We start from the raw sequence: 20,231 nt of genomic DNA on the forward strand, positions 1-20,231 counted from the left end.
TTGTTGTATTGCTTAAGGGGTAATGCGTGTGTGTGTGTGTGTGTGTGTGTGTGTGTGTGTGTGTGTGTGTGTGTGTGTGTGTGTGTGTGTGTGTGTGTGTGTGTGTGTGTGTGTGTGTGTGTGTGTGTGTGTGTGTGTGTGTGTGTGTGTGTGTCACCACCTACACCCTGAGCATTGACCACCCTCTCTGTGTTCCTGTCCAGGTGGTCCAGCTGCTCCTGGACCAGTGCGGGGGGGCTCTTGTGAACGAGGTGGAGGGTCTGGTGGCAGAGGGGACAGAGATGGACCAGAGTGGTTGTAGGGCCTCAGGAGAGAGCCCTGGGAACCAAAGGTAACTGAGGCAGAGCACGTCAGGGACAGGGGCTAGCATGGACAGATTGACGTCTCCTTAGAGTTGCCTCAAAGAAACAAATTGCTTCTGAGCAATATATTCACTCACTGGAGCTTTTTAACCTCAATCCAAAACCAGAGGAAGGTGTATGTATCATCACATTTAACTAACTATTTATCACCCTATCATCTCTTCTCCTCCACTCCTCTACTTTTCTCTTCACTTCCCTTACTCTATCTTCTCTGCTCCTCCCATATCCTCCTTCTCCTCCTCCTCTCCTCCGCTCTCCTATCCTCCCCTCTCCTCCTTGTCCTTCCTCTCCTCTTCTCTTTCTCCTCTCCTCTCCTCCCCTCTCCTCTCTCTTCCCCTCTCCTCCTTCTCCTTCCTCTCCTCTTCTCTCTCTCCTCTCCTCCCCCTCCTCCCCTCTCCTCCCCTCTCCTCCCCTCTCCTCCCATCTCCTCTCTCTCCAGGTACCTGAATGTCTACCAGCCTCTTCAGCTTGGGGGCATGAAGGAGATCTCCCCCCACAGACGATACAGGAGCTACGCGGGCTGCATCCGCAACCTGCAGGTGGACAGCCAGGTACTGACAGTGTGTGTGTGTGTGTGTGTGTGTGTGTGTGTGTGTGTGTGTGTGTGTGTGTGTGTGTGTGTGTGTGTGTGTGTGTGTGTGTGTGTGTGTGTGTGTGTGTGTGTGTGTGTGTGTGTGTGTGTGTGTGTGTGGGACAGTCGGTTGTACCAAGGGAGCACGGTCAGACAGATGGTATGTGTGTATCTCATCAGCCAAGGCCAAAAGCCCAATTTTCAAAACCAGAACACAGACACATGCACACACACACACACACACACACACACACACACACACACACACACACACACACACACACACACACACACACACACACACACACACACACACACACACACACACACACAGACAGGGGGAAGATAACCAGTAGTCCTTGCCTTGCACAGGCAATAAAACTCAATAGTTCCCTCCTTTACCTCCTCCTTTCTTTCTAATCGCCCTCCATCTCCTCCTCCTCTACCTCCTCCTCCACCTCCTCCTCCTCCTTCTCCACCTTCATCACCTTCTCCAACCTCCTCCTCCTTCTCCTCTACTTCTTCCTCCTCCTCCACCTTCTCCACCTTCACCTCCTTCTCCACCTCCAACTCCTCTTCCTCTTCTTCTTCCTCCTCCTCCTCCTTCTCCACCTTCAACTCATTCTCTCCCTCCACTTCCTCCTCCTTCTCCACCTTCAACTCCTTCTCCACCTCCACCTCCTCCTCCTTCTCCTCTTCTTCTTCCTCCTCCTCCTCCACCTTCTCCACCTTCAACTCCTTCTCCACCTCCACCTCCTCCTCCTTCTCCTCTTCTTCTTCCTCCTCCTGCTCCTCCTCCAGGTGTATGACCTGGGCGCCCCAGGGGAGAGCGTGGACTCGTCCCCGGGCTGTGGGCTGACTGACGGGGTGTGTGTGACGAGCGCAGGGCCCTCCTGCGGGGTCCACGGGCGCTGCCTGGGGGAGTGGGGCTCCTTCAGCTGTGACTGCGACCCCGGGTACACCGGACACAAGTGTGACCAGGGTGAGTGTGTTTGTCTGGTGGGGGGCGGGGGGGGGGAAACTCAGGGCTTTACCCCTTACAGAAGAAGATGTATGTGTAGAGGGTGGGGTTATTCACTTTTATTTATCAATGTCGACTTGGTTGAGGGTTTTAAGAGGGTTTTTAATAGAGGTTTTAAATATAAGAAGTTTTTAATAGGCTTTACATGAACCCCGAACACACTCGTTGGACCTATTCCACCATCAACGTACAAAACAAGGTTTCTGATGTTTCATTGAGGCTACCTGGAACCCAAGCAGCCAGTGACAACCAACTCATGGTTACCTGGCAACCCAAACAATCAACTCATGCATGCATTAAATGTGGATATACGTTGAAATTGGGACAACGAGTGATCGATATCACAACGGATTTCGTCTAAAGTCGTTTTAGGGTTTGATTTCCTTTCAGGAGCTGGTTGTAGTTGCCCACTATTACACCACCTGGCCCCAATATCATAAAAGGCAGCGGGTTGTGGAATAATGAAAGCAAATGTGTTGTGTGCATGTCTCCCAGTGGTGCCAGAGTGGTCTCTGGACCAGGACAGCGTCCTGCGCTACCAGCTGAGAGGAGGGGGCAGCCCCCGCCGCACGCAGGCCCAGCTCCTGCTGCGCACCCGCGCCTCCACGGGCACACTGCTGTCCACGACGTCCCGGGACGGCAGCGAGTACATCATCCTGGAGGTCAGCCCCAACCTGGAGACACACACACGCACACACACACACGCACGCACGCGCGCACGCACGCACGCACGCACGCACGCACAAATGTAGCATGAGCACACACCTCAAACACACAGACACACACATTAAAATAGGCATATGCATCACTGTACAACACACATTCACACACACACACACACATGCTTGTGCACACAAACCCGCACACATATTAATATGCACAATAACAACGGCTGACACAACTGCTACTGTCAAGTGTCTGTTTGTATGACTTTTGGATTAATTATATTAAAAGTTTTGTTCAGACATCAAAACTGCCCGCCGTCATAAAGGTATGACGTTTAATGGGCATTTATGATCCGCAGAATTTATCACTGCATTAATCACCGTGGCACTTTCTGTTTGACATATTAATAACATCTCCTTCTGGCTCACTCATTCTCTCTCTCTCTGCCTGTCTCTTTCTCTCTCTCTCTCTCTCCGTCTCTCTACCTCTCCCTCTCCCTCTCTCTCTCTCTCTCTCTCTCTCTCTCTCTCTCTCTCTCTCTCTCTCTCTCTCCCTCTCCCTCTCTCTCTCTCTCTCTCCCTCTCCCTCTCCCTCTCTCTCGCTCTTCCTCTCCCTCTCCCTCTCCCTCTCTCTCCCTCTTCCTCTCCCTCTCCCTCCCTCTCTCTCTCTCCTCCAGATCACTGAGGGCCACCTCTCGGTGAGGGCCAACTTGGGAGACGGCCCCCACTCCCTGCGTCTGCCCGACCACCGCATCGACGGGGGCCAGTGGGTACTGGTCAGCTTCTATCGCCACGACAACGTGTTCCGGCTGAAGCTAGAGCAGGGCGGGGGCTCGCGGGAGGTGCAGGCCCAGCTGGGGGGCCGGAGGGAGATCGTGGTCCATCCCGCCAGCATCCAGCTGGGGAACGGGCCCGGGGCCGATGAGGGGGCCGACTTCCAGGGTGAGGCGGGGAGCTCCAGGGCTTTGGTTAATTTCTCTATATTCTTCTGTTCTACATATTCAAAACATTGATAAATCTACTTCTACAAGGATGTACAGCGTGACATCATCGTAAGAAAAACCAAACCTTGGGACACACCCAAATACACACGAACACACAAAGAAATACTAATTCGAAGAAATATAAATACATTGTACAGAACCATACAAAACGGATCCAATGATGAGATCTAAATAGGGCAAATGATGTTGTGACTTGCTTCTAGTGCGGTCTCGTCTGGTTTTTACCAGATATGTCTTCATTCTCCGTATTTAATGTGTTTAAACCCTCTGTCACAACCACAGAAATAATGGAGAGTTCTGAATTGAAAACACAGAAAAAGCAGTTATTATATATATATATATATATATATATATATATATATATATATATATATATATAAAATAAAAAATACTGCCAAGTCAACTTAAATATTATGCTGACAATCTGACACCCAACAAGTTTAATACCTCACAGGTCACCTCTTCAGACAGTTTCAGTGCAGCAGCACAAAGAGGCGTGATTAACAGCCTGTTGTTAAGCCTGCTACGCTGTGATTGGCTGCAGGCCCTTGGCTCACGCTTTGGCAGAGTATCACTATGTTTGGTCTGATGATCCGTGCTGTAATACACCGTATGGGGACTGGTGATTAATGATCTGGATAAAGGTTTCAATGACAGACAAGAAATCTATTTTTTACTAATTACTGGTCTTCTCTGGTATGGACTATTTGACTATTGACATTTGCTCTCCCGTTTTTCCCTTGTTCTCTTTCTTGTTCAACTTTGTTTTATTGCCTATTCTACATCCTCTGTTTCTTTGTCTTCTGCTACTGTTCTATCTTATCATCTGTAGCCCTCATTTTATCTCTTCTCTCTTTCCTCACTTTATTCTACTATTTTTTCTTCTACTTGTTACCTCCCGTTGTTCTACATTTCGATACTAATTATAAACATAGACAGTTCAAACGTATTACTTTCCCATATCATTTTGGGATGTTCTATAATATTGATGAACTCTCGCTGGCGCCGTCTTGTTTCTCTCTTCCTCTACACGCCTGCCCCCTAGTGGTTGGTTTTGGTTACCTCACTCAGAGTCCAGATAAACCCCAACCCCAATTATTATTAACGATTTTTTCAACAACAAAACACCAAATACATCCAAATAAACTACATGCATACTACCTACACCACACACAATAGTATATATTTTGAGAATGTGATTATTTTGACAACTCAACTGAAATAACCGAATGAACTCATCCATATTCTGGGTCTGGTCCCGTCCAGGGTGTCTCCGCGACGTGCGTCTGAACGGCCACAGCCTCCCGCTGGACGGCCGCAGCTCAGAGTTCGTGGTGGTGCTGGAGCGACGCGGGGTGGGCCCCGGCTGCTCCTCAGAGGCCTGCAGCTCCAGGCCCTGCAGGGGGCCCCTCTACTGCGTCGACTTGTGGAGGAAACATGAGTGCAGGTAGAGACCACCGCCACCACACACACACACACGCACACGCACACACACACACACACACACACAGACACAGACACAGACACAGACACAGACACAGACACAGACAAACACACACACACACACACACAAACACACAAATAAACTGTGCACATAGGTAGGGGGTCCGTTGGCAGTTTGCAATCATACTTTTTCAAAGAAGACCTTGGTAAGAAAGCAGCATTGACACAGGCAATAAGTGTGCAATTGTTTGCAATGGATTATGCATTATTGAATTATATGAATTTAACATCAAACAAGCAACGTGTGTGTGTGTGTGTGTGTGTGTGTGTGTGTGTGTGTGTGTGTGTGTGTGTGTGTGTGTGTGTGTGTGTGTGTGTGTGTGTGTGTGTGTGTGTGTGTGTGTGTGTGTGTGTGTGTGTGTGTGTGTGTGTGTGGGTGTGTGTGTGTGAGAGAGAGTATCTAAATGTGTATGTGTGTGTGTGTGTGTGTGTGTGTGTGTGTGTGTGTGTGTGTGTGTGTGTGTGTGTGTGTGTGTGTGTGTGTGTGTGTGTGTGTGTGTGTGTGTGTGCGTGTGTGTGTGAGAGAGAGTATCTAAATGTGTATGTGTGTGTGTATGTGAGTGTGTCTGTGAGTGTGTAGGTGAGCGTGTGTGTGAGCGTGTGTGTGTGCGTTCCCCTCTCTAACTCCGCCCCCTGCCCCCCAGGTGTCCAGGCAGTCAGGTGGCGGTGTCGGACGCGGCCTCAGGGCAGGAGCGCTGCGTCCCGTCACCATGTCTACCGTCGTCATGCCGCAACGGGGGCGTGTGCACGCCCCTGTCCCCGGAGAGCTACCGCTGCCGCTGCCAGGCCGGGTTCAGAGGTCAGCGCTGTGAGGTCGGCCAGGTCAAAGGTCACCTGCTGGCCACCCTCAGCCCCAGCTCCATCCTGGCCATCAGCATGTGTCTACTGGTGTTCTTTGGTGAGGAAAATATTTGATTAAACTGAACGAGAATAAGATAAAATTTTATTTGTTGCGTGTTTAACATTTTCACCTGACGTTAGATTCACCAAATCTTCGTCAGTGTCCTAAGACTCGAGCCATATCATTGAAAGAGCTAATACAGGTATGGCGTGTTTCCACCGGAGGGTGCAGTTCGTTTCGGTTCGGTTCGCAAAGGTGCGGCACGGACCGCGTTTCCATCACCAAAAGTGACCCGGACTGAGCCGTACTGAGCCGTACTCATCTCGCACTCGTCTCGCAGTACTCCTCCGTTGGGGTGCTGAGACGCCTGAAAGGGTGCCGGCAAGTTCGAGCTACACACACCCTCCGTTGATTGGTCGACAGAATCGTCACTTCCAGGCGACATGGGGATAAAAACAAACAAACATTACCCGCAAGGTATTATTCTGGACAATGGACATGTTGCGCAAAACTTTAGCTAAGGGCGAACAAGGAGGTTGGGACGTTTCAAAACTGTTGCTGGACGACTTCCATGGTAGCTCTTGGTTTAATGTGTGGCGTTCCTCTTTTCCATTATTTTTATTGAGCAGGCTACACTGTGTCACGCTGCTATGATGTCACAATGTTTACGTAGCTTGCTGCGATCGACAGCCGGCCTACCATTAGGGTACTGTCGGCGGTGGAAACGCGACCTCGGAACTGAGCTGGGCTATACCGCCTCCTCACTACCGGACTGAGGCGAACCGAGCCGAACCGCACCCTCCGGTGGAAATGCGCCATTATATACTGCATATTTACAGCCTAGATCCCCATCTAAAAATCATACATTTATAGTCACTTTCATATTCTTGTTTATTCAAATGTAAATGTCTCTTGTCCGTATTTCAACGTGTATTTGAATGTTTGTGTGTTTGTGCGTGTGTGTGTGTGTGTCTGCAGCCGTGCTGGTGGCAGTGACGGTGTGGAACCAGAAGGGGAGCCGCAGTAAGTTCCGGAAGAGAGGAGTCTACCACATCCCCGCCGAGCACGCCAGCTGGGAGGACATCAGAGAGAACATCCTCAACTACAACGAGGAGGGAGGAGGCGAGCAGGACCAGGTACACACAGGCACACATGCTCACACACACACACACACACACACACACATGCTCACACACACATGGGCACACACACACAGGCACACGCACAAGCACACAATCACACAGTGCAATACATTGTCTTTGAATTTTATACCACTGGAGGGTGCTGTTTTTAAATGTAATGAAAAGGTATTTCCCTATAAGAGGACAGTGCCAAGTATCCATAAGATTGCTGATACTGAGAAATAGAGTTCAAGGTTCCAGGCCTCTGAAAATAAGTATGGGACCCAATTGAGTAGCAGCTTAATGCTATCTGGCTTAAAAACAAAAACAAATTCTTACTCCCAATTCTTACTTCTTACTTGTCTTAAACTTACAACTGCTTAAAAATTTTGTAACAAACTAAATACAAATGATTTATTGGTTCCCTCATCCCTGTCTGTTCCTTTCAGAATGCATACGACATCACAGAGCTGAAGCGTCCGCTATGTTCCAGTCTGTCGCAATCCTCCTCATGCACCACAGCCCCCCTCATCAAGTCCTACCATGGCTCCCAAGAGGAGGTGCACCCCTCTGGCTCCTCATGCAGCTCCGGGGCCCCTTACCTTAGCATTCCCAATCATCATCACCACCACCAGCACCATCATCACCACCACTCTGGCAACGCTAACTATGCCGCAGAGGCTAATGATGCTAGCTACGCAAACGGTCAACAATGTGCTAACCCTGGTACTCCAATTAATGTGGACGGCGAGACGCGCAACGCCGTGGGATTCACAGACGCCCTCCTGGCTAAGTCGCACTCCCAGGTGGACTTCAAGAACTACGTAGCCCGCATCATCTGGGAGGCAGACAATGACGGGGAAGCTTGCCCGCTGGACGCATACCACGTGTGGTGTGTGGAAGGCGCAGGCTCATCGGTCGGAAGCCTGAGCTCACTGGGGTCAGCCGCCTCTGTAAATCGCCCAGGAGACCAAGGGGACGAGGCTGGGTTCGGGCACGACAGGCTTTCTCGCTGGGGCCCCAAGTTCCAGGCTCTGAGCACCATGTACGACCGTCCCCAGCTAGAGCTCTCGTACAGAGACGCAGTGAGCTACATGCACCGAAGCCACAGCCAGGACCTCCTTCCTCATCCACGTTAGGATTGCCGGAACATAGCGCCACACTCAAAAAAAGACCCACACAGACTCACAAAAACATACACACACACACACACACACACACACACACACACACACACACACACACACACACACACACACACACACACACACACACACACACACACACACACACACGCGCGCACACAGCCTATACACAACTCTGGCCCTTGACTGCCATCACTCATTAGCACATCAGTGACCCTGTGGAGATCCTATGTAGCACAATTACACTACTTTGCTATGACAAGTCGTTCTGTTCTATCTCTTTAACTGGTGCCCTCCAAGGAAGGAATCAACCGGGTACAGGAAAATGATTACAGCAGGTGTGAAGGCTAGCCAACCGTTTAAATGTAGTTTCCTGTTGATTGGGGCACTATATTCCTGTCTGGACATGCACTGGACACCTGTTTATTTGCATAAAGGTTTCGACTTGTTTTCTATGACGAGGATAACTGACAATACAGGAAACTCTGACGTATAGCGAGGAGATTCAATGCTTGGTGTTATGAGGCCCTTTAATTGAGATCTGTTTGCAGGAAGCACACTGAGACTGGCTTCAAGTCTGCGTGAGATCATGTACCAGCTTTACATTGTTGGAGGGGTAACCAATATATGAAAATGAAACAGTTATTTATTGGGGTTCATTGTTATCTTTAAAGAGATGTACCATGTACCATATTTATATTTTTGTTGTCAGGTGGTTCAAACATGCACATCACACACACTGCCTCTCCACAATGACACATCATACAAGGTACAGATGCTTTGTGCCGTTTTGTATTATGAGATTAAGGTTAGAAGAATTATGTTTATGTGTGTGTTTATGGTATAATGCAGAACGATCATAACTTTAGATTCTCTATTGACAAGCTTCAAAGTCCTATTGTTATATATTTTTTGCAAATTCACCCCTGACAAGTTCTGTGTCCTCTGCACAGCCACAAACACTCACCTGCTGTTCATATCCCCTCCACTGGTACTATTCTGTAAAGGCTCTGACCGCGGTCCATTATGCACATTTGATGCATATTCTGTTGATTGTCCGATTGCAGTGGGAAGTTGCAGTTGATGGATCATTTCAAGGTGTAATTGATATATTGTATGTATTACTAAGTCATGCAAACAGCTATGATTCACAGGATGTAGATTGTTAGTCAATACATCGTGTCCTCTGTTATCCCGATAGCAGATCCAAGCGAATTGATTGACACGACCACCACTGGTGGAACAGTGTGTGGAATGTCATCATCGCCCTCTGATTATGAGCAGTGATGAATAATAGACCAGCTGAGATTGCATTTATTTTGCTGAGTGAGTTGGACCAGTCAACTGTACCCGCACTCACAAAAAAGAACCCCTCCATCAAAAAGGTTTCATTTTAGCAGCGGCTAATATATTTCATTTCTGACCAACCAGTTTCAACAAAATGTACCAGCCAAACCAGAGTTTACTACCGGATAGCACATGCCAAATTCAGTGCTAGAGCGCAAAGTCCATTACCAAAACATTATTAACCAGCTTTTCATCTGATGATGTGATAAAAAGAAACCCAACTTATATAATTGCTCTCTGTGTTCGATGTCCCCTTTGTGTTGTCATGACAACGTTTAATGAATGTATTGTTTATAAGTCGATGGGGGAAAGAGTTATTCACAAAAAGTGTTTAAAGAGTTTAATGGCGAAAAGAACAATGTTAATGAAAAAAATAATCATGTTCAAATGAAGGTAATCATTCCAAAATATAGTTCATGGATTTATATCATAACAAGCACTGGTACCCCAGAACAACTCTTTGAACCGTCATTTAATGGCAGTTTATTGTTTGAAGGCTATTTTACAAAAATAACTTTTAATATTTAGACAGTAAGTGCTTCATAGACATCTAAAGATCATATGTTTACCCCTGAACCTTAAATCTTAGAGCGTCCCTTAAAAGGACTTGTGCAGAAAGCTATGCATCCAAATTAACCTACACGGGTGTTTTATAAACCTCTTTTCAACTTCAAGAAATGTTTGTGTTTTAAAGCTCTGATGGCTCTTGGTAGCTGCTGATGTTGCTTAACGGTAATGTCATTGTTTTATTAAGATGTGAAGCTGTGTTTGTGTTGATGTGTGTAGAAATCTCTCACACACACATATACACAATATAAATAAAAAATAAAAAACTCTTTTTTGCACCCCAGCAAGCCAGTGTTAAAATGGACTGAATAGTCGCGATGTGGTTATGTATGATATTATGTATATATGTACCTTTTATAGCTACCTAACATGGAATATTCCTTTTCTATATGAATTTTAATAAAATAATGTTCCCCAATTTAATACATTGAGTGAGTGTAAGTTATTGGGGCTACAAGTGTGTTTGTGTGTGTGTGTGTGTGTGTGTGTGTGTGTGTGTGTGTGTGTGTGTGTGTGTGTGTGTGTGTGTGTGTGTGTGTGTGTGTGTGTGTGTGTGTGTGTGTGTGTGTTTGCGCGCGCCCCCGGATGTGTGTGTGGTTCCTGCATGTCTGTTTGCGTAAGTGTGTGCATGTTACCCCAAGCTTGCTGCATCTATACATACACCACATTGCTTTGTCTTTGACCTATATTTTCTCTTTGTGAAATGAGGGGTCTGCACAATGCAAGGAAGTTCAACCAAACCAGTGTCTTAATAAAGGCTATTGAGGAAAACAGTGTTTTCATTCTACGACCAAAATAATATAGAATAAACCTTTATTATTCATAAGAAGGTATTGTAGATCAGTATCTTCTAGACCATAGGTCAACCGTTCCCAACCTATAAACTAAATATGATCAAATATTTTTTTTATAAATAAATACAATTGTATGTGTGTTTTCCCTGAAAGGCATTTGTTTACCTTATTTAGCTTATATATTTTATTTGAATTATGTACTGAATATGTTCCATAAATATGTAAGGGTAAAAGTAAAACAGAGGAAACATATCGGGTCATTACGCAACAAGTTTATGCTGGTGGTTTAGAGCTGGGGGTGGATTAGTGTATAGGGGTCAGAGAGAGGAGAAAGAGAACAAGAGAGAGTGAGCGTGAGTGTGTGTGAGCGTGTGTGCGTGTCTGTGTGTGTGTGTGTGTGTGTGTGTGTGTGTGTGTGTGTGTGTGTGTGTGTGTGTGTGTGTGTGTGTGTGTGTGTGTGTGTGTGTGTGTGTCTGTCTGTCTGTGTGTGTGTGTGTGTGTGTGTGTGTGTGTGTGTGTGTGTGTGTGTGTGTGTGTGTGTGTGTGTGTGTGCGTGTGTGTGGTATGTGTGCATTTGTGTTTAAAAAACGCGGGCATTTCAGGGAGGGGGCAACGCTCTCTCAGAGAGCAACACAATAACTTGTGTCTGTAGGAAGGGGGGAACGTGGGGGTTTGGGGGTGGTCTCAGGGGGTCTCAGGATGAGGAAGGGTCTGGCTATACTCCCCCCCCCAACACACACACACACACACACACTCACTGCCACCGCTTCTGTCTCCAACCGCCCTCTATACACACACAAACACACATATGCACACACACCAAATAAACACATGCAGTTACTGTAAACAAGAAAAAGAAGCACACCCACACACACACTTTATACAAAGATACACAAATAAACACACACCCTCACAGTCCTTCTATCACTTGCAAATACACAAGCCCATAGGCGAGGACACACACACACTATAAAACAACCACATGCATCTGACACTATTTCACCTTTGTTTGTGTTTGTGTGTATGCACGTGTGTGTGTGTGTGTGTGTGTGTGTGTGTGTGTGTGTGTGTGTGTGCGTGCGTGCGTGCGTGCGTGCGTGCGTGCGTGTGTGTGTGTGTGTGTGTGTCTGTGTGTGTGTTTGGGCACCTTCTAACCTACTGCTTTCCCGCCAGTAATAAAGGGAAATGATCAAACAAACTGAGGTGGTGGAAGGTTTGTCACGCAGGAGTGATAAAGATGTTTCTCTGAGCTCTGTCCATAGGAGAGCCAAATCTCCCCGACTTGTCTTGAAGCTAACAGTAGCAATGAGAGTCGACCTAATGCCCGGTTGTGCTGCAGTACAACTCTATACTACTGGTGCTTTTCTCCAATGCTTTTTATTCAGCATTAAAACCTGATGGATGTTGCAGAAACCCACTTTTCATATGTTGTCTGTGGTATGAGGCCTTGGGATTTCAGTTTGCTGAATTACACTGTTAAGGCTCTCAAAGTGTTAAACTAATAGGACACAGGGAAGAACAGATAGACCTTTATATAAGAATCAAGTTGTAATTGTTGACGTTAAATGTATTTTTGGGGTATTGTGTATCTTTCAATCCATGTGTATCTTTGAAGGCATTTTAACAATTTAAGACTTTATCTGGTATCAACAGCACATCATTTTTTGGGCCAACTTCTGGCCTTCACCTACTGACTTCCTGGAGGCCCTGTGGTAGACAGCAGCATGACAGGGCTGGAGATATTGAAGTTAACACATATCCCATTGTGGTACGTTCAGTTAACATGGAGAGCGGTTAGACAGATCTATAGAGCTCATGTATATCCGCAGCCCCGTGGGAGAGGGGACCCCTTTCTTTCCTTTTGGGTCCTCAAATGTTCCGTATCTCTTAGCATACAGGCGTGAATAAAGTATTAAAAGGGATCTGCATACAAACACGAGTAGGACCACACCTGTGGGCTTCATTAAAATTGAAGACCCCCACCCCCCCTTCAACCCCATGACTGGCATACACTGCATGACAAAGGAATACCCTCTTTAACACCATCTAAAGGCCGAAACCTGATTCTGTGGGCAGTAGGTTTAAGCAGCACAGGAACACACTGAAACTCATCCTTTTAAATTATGCGAGCCACTTTCCTTTGTGCAAACCGAACCTTAAAAAACCTGTCTTTGAGCCAGATAGTTTGTTCAATTTATATTTTATTTCATTAAAATATGACAAATGTTGAGCAAAAAATAATTACTGTATTTACAAATACACAATTTGTAATCTACATACAGTTGACATTGTTCTTTGTTCACTGCAGTCCATACAGGGTTTGCAGACTCCAGTCAAGGGGGGTCTGGCCAGCTGGCCGAGCTTCAACCAAGTGGGATTCAGCATGTTTAAGGCACCTTGAACTGGATCTCCAAGGCGGACATTTTAACACCTAAACTATTCAAACGTATGTCTGATCTTCACACACATCATGTGGCGCCAACTACAAGGGAATCATAAATAGTGTTTGCCTTTGGCAATGATTAGGAAAGAAACAACAATTAATTCATTTGTTGCCGTATTATTTCTCTTTACATATGAACATGACATTGTACAATACAAAGGCTTATAAAAATAAATACAAGAATGAATACAAACCCTAGACAAAACAGAATATTCTGCACTGTTGTAAGGCTATGCAGGTCAAGTTTCACAGGAATGCAACCCACGTTGCAACATTAAAAATGAAATTCTCAGCACCAAACTTTTGTATTTGGATGAGCAGGTAAGACTCACAACACACCTATTCTAGAAAGTTATTTCTGTCCCAAAATAAGTTAAACCTCACCCTCGCTTCAGGTCAGCAGCAGTAATCACTAAATAACATTAACTGCATTTGGTGACAAGCCATTTGAAAGCCCAGGCATTCTAGGATTTAGCTTTTCATTTCAGAGTAGTCTCTGAATCATTTAGTTCAAACCATCAAGTCCTCAACAAACTCATTTCACCAAAGCAAAACGGCACCGGTTGAGTCCTTGAACTGTGCAGCGGTGAAAGAACCACTTCAATTTCAAACTTTCAAACTGAAAATGTCTGAACTGAACTGACACCATGGCCTGCCGCATTGGCACTGAAAAGGATTTGAGCAGTAACCTTCTCCATTCACACTAATGGGCTCCAGTGGCAATACAGTTGTTTTCTTTCATGCCATTCAAAGCGGGGCAATAAGTATTTGTCCTTGGCCGCTTTCCGCGCTTGCAGTTTGTGGATAATAATCGGCTCAGCTGCCATGAGGCAGGCAAATTAACAATAATAACTGTCGGTCAAAGGGTCAAATATGGTTTATCCATAGGCCCATCTGAAGTATAATCATATAAAGAAGTGAAAAAATAGTGAATTTAGAAGGCAGGTATAAATGTATTACCCACACATTACACAGCTCATATGCAAGAATTTATCCTTTTGGTCTTTGTGAGAATTTAGCATCTGCTAAATGCCCTTAATGCGAATGAGAGAAGGGGCTGTCTCCCTTAATTGAATCGTGCAATCTAGCCTCTAGTCGTACTGTATAACGAATTCAGGGATTGGTTGGTTTCTCTGTGCTGCTGGGTGGGGTCAAGAGGAGATCTATCGAGACGGGCGACTGGTGGCAGTCTGTGGTGTCGATCTGTCTCTCCTGGGCGTCTTTCTGCAAGAAGAGATGATCATGGTCAGACATACCAAGCACATGTAACAGTCACACCCTTTCCACAACAAAATGCATTCTGACGATTCTAAATTGTCCAATTAAAACGGTTGGCCACCTTTGGACCTGCATACGGGAGTGGTTACAAATTGAAAGCGTTTTAGCGGAGGTCTTACCAGGAGATCGAGGTAATCGACGTGAGTCTGGATGTTGTGCCGGTCGTCGGACTTGACTTTGGTAAAGGTTTTGAGTTCGGCTTTTGGCAGCTCTCGCAGCGTGTCCATGAAGGGACGCATCCAGCTCACACACGGGCGTACGTTGTCCCATGACAGACCTGCAGGGACCGGATGGGTTTATGTTAAACGAATCTGCGTAATGGTTTAAAGTCTTCCAACTGTACAAACAGCTCTTGATCATTTACAGTCGATCATTTAAAACGACATTTTATGAAGACGGCATGAATCAAATAGATATAGCCATCAGATAAAGCATTAATAAACTGTTCAATTACAACACTTAGAACTACAATAAAATGGGTTGCAGTCTATTTGAAATGGAATGGTTGACAGAAAAAATAAAAACTCTTCTGGTCACACCAGACCAACGGTATGAATAAACCCAAGTGAGATAAACCATTACCTGATACTTTGTGGACCACACTGAAGTCGGAGAAGTGGTAGAAGGCAGCAGCTGCCAGGATACTGTAGGAGAAGTCCAGAGAGCTGATGTCCATGAGGCACAGGTCCAACAGCTGCACAAGACAAAAGACTAGGTTCAGATCAGCACAGCTACAAGAACACATTAAGATGCTATATCTATTCAGTTTATTCAAAGTATGTTTTATTTACAGAGAAAAGTCACCATTTGTCCTGTCTATATATCGTGCCACAAGTATGGTTAACAATTTTCCAGATCTGGACGCAGAGTTATAAATTATAAATTAAGGTTATAATAAGTGTGGCTATAAATTAGCAAGTTGGATACGTTTTGGTTAGAGATACGTTGTTGGTTCGGTTGCATTGGTTAAAAATTTTAAGAATTGCAGCCGACCCTAGCCACAGGGGAGTGCATATTCATGCAATATAATCTGTGTCATCAAAGGTTTTGGGCAGTCTTTCAGACAACATGGGCATAATTCAGTTATTATATATGAGAGATCAAATGAAACAACAGAAATCAGTTGCTTTATAGATACTGACTGGTCTAGCTAATATTCCAGTTCATGAGAAATGCAGGCACAGAACCAATTTATTGTGGCTGCGATAATAATAGTCTGCGATAATAAACGCAAACCATCTCTTGATTTCACACATTAGAGAACCGTTCAGCCATCTTGTCAGTGCGTGGCCATTACCTGTGTCATCTGTATGTAGGTGTCCTGAGAGAACTGGGGCACAAGGAAGTTCTCATCGCTCTTCTGGGCCTCCACCTGGGAGTAGAGCTTCAGCCAGGTGATGGGCGTCTCTGGACACAGCTTCCAGTCCAACGCCTGCAGAGGAGAAGAACTTTCAGAATGAGAGGTCGAAGTGGGTGCTAATGCATCTAAAATATGAGTTCATACTACATGTAACACAAAATACATACAACAATACATGTGTCCCCTACCTTTAGTACGATGAGCTCCGTTCGCTGAATGTCCCACATGTCACAAGCTCCGTCCGTTACGTAGGCAAACTCATGCACCTTGGGAGGGTAGATCTCCTGCAAGAGGAAAATAGTAAGATATATATTACCGTAATAGACTAATATAATATTATCATTCGTCTTTAAGAAGGGAGGATGTGCTGGATAGAATTTGGTCAATCAAGACCATCTGCTGGAGACACGTTATTATATGCATAAAGGTGGCGCTATATGTGATTTACCCATTTAACTGGCTAGTTAAAGCACACTTATTAATGGAAATAAGTTATCGTGGCAAAAAGTAAAAATTAAAAACAGGTCATATAAAAGGGGGATTTTATAATGTTTGTTCTGAAACCATTCTCAAAGTGAAACAATTTGCTTTTGGTTCCCTATTTTGAGTTCCTTCTTGCCATTAGATATCCTTTCCCATTCAACAATATTGAAACGTGCAACAATAGGTACAATGTGTTTGTTAAAAAACGTTTATACCGTAATTGTGCTGTGCTAAAGAACCGTGAATTACCTCAATCTTGGAGGCGATGAAGAGTGCAGTGATGCCTATTAGCTGAAGGTACTCCTTGTTGACGTCGGCTTGTGTGAGCATGAAGCGGTCAAAGAAGTCCTGGGCCAAGTAGGCCGTCTGCCGGTGTAGACAGTACACCTCGCTGACCTACGCAAACAAAAAACATATAAATCAGCTAAAAGAGCAGCATCAGCCATTTTGTAACCATTCACACCATTTTGACAAACCCTGAAAACCTTTTTCAGGGTTTTACATTTGTATGCTACAAAAACAAATGTAAGCATGAAGATATAAGCCTGGAAATTTTAGTGTGTATGAATAAACACAGAATTCAAACCACTATACCTGCCTAACCATCATTTGAAAAATCTGCAACCAATCGATCATAATAGACATAAAAACCTAAATGATACTATAAATTAATGTAAAACGTCCCAAAGTAAAAAAGTAAACATTCCCAGGCTAGACATTTCCAAATGTTGTCATGTCCATCATACAACCTTAATTTAAAACCAGGCAGTAACCTGACTTGCTCTTTCTACCATCCATAGTTTAGTTTTATTCTGTTTCTGTGCAGAAGTCAGCCACCCACCTCAAATAGCCAGTCTAGCAAAATGGCCCTCATCTTTGGCTGCATCTTGGGGTGCTGCTCGAGGTAGCTCTTGTCGTGGACATACTTCAGCTCTTTGTTGAGCATCTTGATCCACACGTCGTCCGAGCTGGCCCAACTGAAAAGAGTTATATATCCATTATACATTTGTATTCAATTTGTTCCACAGCGTGCCAGTTTCTTAGTATACTGTATGATTTTTTGCAAGTTATAATCACCGCTTAATGTCAGAAGCAGTTTAAAAACACCACCAAGGGTTAGGATATGGATAAAAAGATGTTTACCACTGTAAGAATTACATTGAAACACATTGCTGTATACAATGTCCCGCAGTCACTAATACAAAACACCCACCTCAGACAGGGTATAGGCGAAGGGTTGATGAAAAGGTTCTGGAAGCGGTACTGTTTGAAAGCCGACCGGTCGGCCGGTTCCTCCATCTCCTTGTGTGGCGTCTCGATGAGGATGCAGGGACTGCTGCCCTCTTCCGACCAACAATTCTTGAAAATGTAAATTAAAAAAGAACTCTTAATACATGGGCTACATAACAAACTGCAAAACAAAGTTTTCATTCTAGGAATTACACGTGCATAACATTGACTTTACATTAGTACTAAAAAATAAAAATAACCAAATATTCGCCATATTCAAAATGTACAAACAAATAAAGCTAGCTTTGAAATGCACACAATGTAGCATACACAAACCCAGCTACGCATAATATAGCAACCTAGGCCGTAAACTTGACTGTGCTAGCATACGTTTACATTTACGTACATGTCACACATCACAATAGTTGACCATATCGATTTATCAAACGTCAACTCTCAAACTACTAGAATAAGTTAAGCGTGCACTGCACACAGATGAAGCCATTAGCCGAGAGCCACCATACCGCGGGGCTGGGTCAAGCGCGCGCGCCGTGAAACAGATGATAACTGAACAAAAGCACACACCCAACTACTACTTATCACATTCTCTGCACACATTACAATAGCTCGTCTAGCCTAAAAATGACGATAACGACGCTAGTATAGAGGAAAGAAAGGATGACACCAACCTGTATTTCATAACTTTGTTTCTTAGCAGCAGGTTGAAGCTTCTTCTTGTTTGAAGGCTAGAGAGGGAGATAAACATAGCCAATGAGCCAACTTGAATTAAGTGCATAAACGACTCCTGTTGCCCAGGAAATTAATGAAACGCAATGCCACGTTAAATGTGGAAATGTAAATATCCCGATGGTACAAACCTCAGATTTCCTTTTCCTTAATGTAACCGCGGTGCTCTGCTCCTGTGCGTTTTCGTCCCTGGCTTGCAATGTGAGGCGACCACTACAGTGAAACAAATAACAATTATTATCAAATAAGTAGATATAAAGCTATATTATTCCGTGGTTGTATATATGTAATATGGTTATAAGAATGGCATTAACAAAATCAAAAGGTACTGTACCTGCGTCTAGACATTGTGATTGTTGTAGTTGTTGGTCCACTGAAAAGAGGAGGGAGAGGACAATTTAGAAAAGCTATTGCTAGAAAAAACAGCCTCAATGTATACAATTTTAGGAGACAGATTTAGATTACGATAGGTTAATAGGCTAAGATTGCCTGTAATAATCCAGCAGTAAATCCTTATTTTGCATGTAAGATCTAAACTAAGTAGGGTACTTAATACTTTGACCAACTAGTGGTCGCCAGACAAGATGGGGGTTGGTAGTTGTTTCCCATTTTGCGCCTAAAAATACGAGCAATTGTTCTAAATTGATCGCCCTTTCTATTAGATATTATAACAGATGAAGATCTTACCAACTCAGCAATGACTTAAGTTGGTAAATATGTTCATATTAAAACTACTTTAGGTTTTCGAAACTTAAACACGCGCCAATTCGCGAGCAAAGCGGGAGGATTTCAGCCCTGCCTTGTTCTTCTTGCCTGCGCTCAGCTCACCTATGTCTATCTAAGTGATCCATACTGGAAATAACACAATATAGATCACAATGCAAATAGCCTGCAGGTCCCATAAAATATCTTTTGAACAGTGATACGTTTGAGACACTTTGGCTTACTACTACCAAGAGTACATAAAGAAAGCTAGCTTAGCCTCCAACCCTAGTTATGAGCTGGGGGCAGCTAACATAGCAAACTAGGCTACGTTTGAACAAAACCCATTCCAAAAAAATACTCAAAGCCTGCATGCACACAAACCACTGCTGAAACCCAACTTAACCAGTATATCGTCTGACCAATCCACAAAATAAAACATCCGATGAAGTGATAACAGCTGGAAGTAAGTTATTGTGAACGGTAGTATTTGGATTCTTGTCATTAAATCCACAGGTTTCGTTTGATTGGATAGATCGACACGGTGTTTAATCCATATGTAATGAATCCATAGTTGTTTTCTGAAAAAGGCATTTTAGAGCATAAAATCGAGTTTCAGTCGAGGCGTCTTACCTCAGGAGCGAAGAATGAATGAATAGATCAGCTGGCGCGCCGGCGCCAATCCTTATATCGTCGCTGCGCCCCGCGAGTGCGCATGTGTGTTCCCGGTTGATTTAAACGCGCTAAAATGTTCAAATTCATATTCCGCGAACGCTAAATGCAAGCTATATAACGATTGAAACCTTCCTTGTTAATGTACACCCAATTCAATCTTTGCCAATATGATTTAGAGCGTTAGTTGTGCACGGATGAAGTGGACATTGTGCGTTTCTACATAGTATTTTGAGTGTTGAGCATATATCAGAACGAGTTTAGGGGGCGAAATGCTATTTCCCTGCTTTCCGGTTAAATTTAAAAGGCTCCGAAGACTTCCAGGAACAACGCGTCCCGAGAATTTAATTGAAATAATAACCTTATCTCGCTAAT

At 44.6% G+C, this 20,231-nt stretch overlaps 2 protein-coding genes across 2 annotated transcripts in view; one reads left to right on the forward strand and one right to left on the reverse strand.

The window, feature by feature from the left end:
* si:dkey-22o22.2 (neural-cadherin) overlaps positions 1–10,570 on the forward strand; it is a 114,585-nt gene extending 104,015 nt beyond the window's left edge. Inside the window, exons 26-34 of the mRNA XM_030371237.1 lie at positions 204–331; positions 802–913; positions 1,735–1,915; positions 2,450–2,616; positions 3,297–3,561; positions 4,890–5,070; positions 5,771–6,024; positions 6,946–7,103; positions 7,538–10,570. Coding sequence (XP_030227097.1) covers positions 204–331; positions 802–913; positions 1,735–1,915; positions 2,450–2,616; positions 3,297–3,561; positions 4,890–5,070; positions 5,771–6,024; positions 6,946–7,103; positions 7,538–8,227 — 2,136 coding nt within the window. The 3' untranslated portion in view covers positions 8,228–10,570. The remainder of the gene's footprint in view (positions 1–203; positions 332–801; positions 914–1,734; positions 1,916–2,449; positions 2,617–3,296; positions 3,562–4,889; positions 5,071–5,770; positions 6,025–6,945; positions 7,104–7,537) is intronic.
* Positions 10,571–13,125: 2,555 nt separating this feature from the next.
* Positions 13,126–19,876, reverse strand: ccne2 (cyclin E2). Its single transcript, XM_030370899.1, has 12 exons — positions 19,818–19,876; positions 18,817–18,855; positions 18,614–18,695; positions 18,425–18,481; positions 17,719–17,864; positions 17,347–17,482; positions 16,755–16,901; positions 16,211–16,306; positions 15,960–16,094; positions 15,245–15,356; positions 14,782–14,939; positions 13,126–14,608 (listed from the first exon to the last, which is right to left on the reverse strand). Exons 2-12 carry the CDS (start codon positions 18,828–18,830, stop codon positions 14,498–14,500), a joined length of 1,194 nt encoding a protein of 397 aa, XP_030226759.1. The 5' UTR covers positions 18,831–18,855; positions 19,818–19,876; the 3' UTR covers positions 13,126–14,497.
* Between the last annotated feature and the right edge of the window lie 355 nt (positions 19,877–20,231).

The sequence above is a fragment of the Gadus morhua genome, chromosome 11 (genome assembly GCF_902167405.1).
Source record: "Gadus morhua chromosome 11, gadMor3.0, whole genome shotgun sequence".
In the NCBI taxonomy this organism is placed as follows: Eukaryota; Metazoa; Chordata; class Actinopteri; order Gadiformes; family Gadidae; genus Gadus; species Gadus morhua.

Excerpts from the sequence above, each read along its gene's own strand:
- ccne2 (XM_030370899.1), bottom strand. Across the intron at positions 16,095-16,210 it reads CGGAGCTCATCGTACTAAAG|GCGTTGGACTGGAAGCTGTG; the intron begins GTAGGGGACACA and ends TCTCCTCTGCAG. Across the intron at positions 14,940-15,244 it reads TGTGGTCCACAAAGTATCAG|GTCTGTCATGGGACAACGTA; the intron begins GTAATGGTTTAT and ends CGGTCCCTGCAG.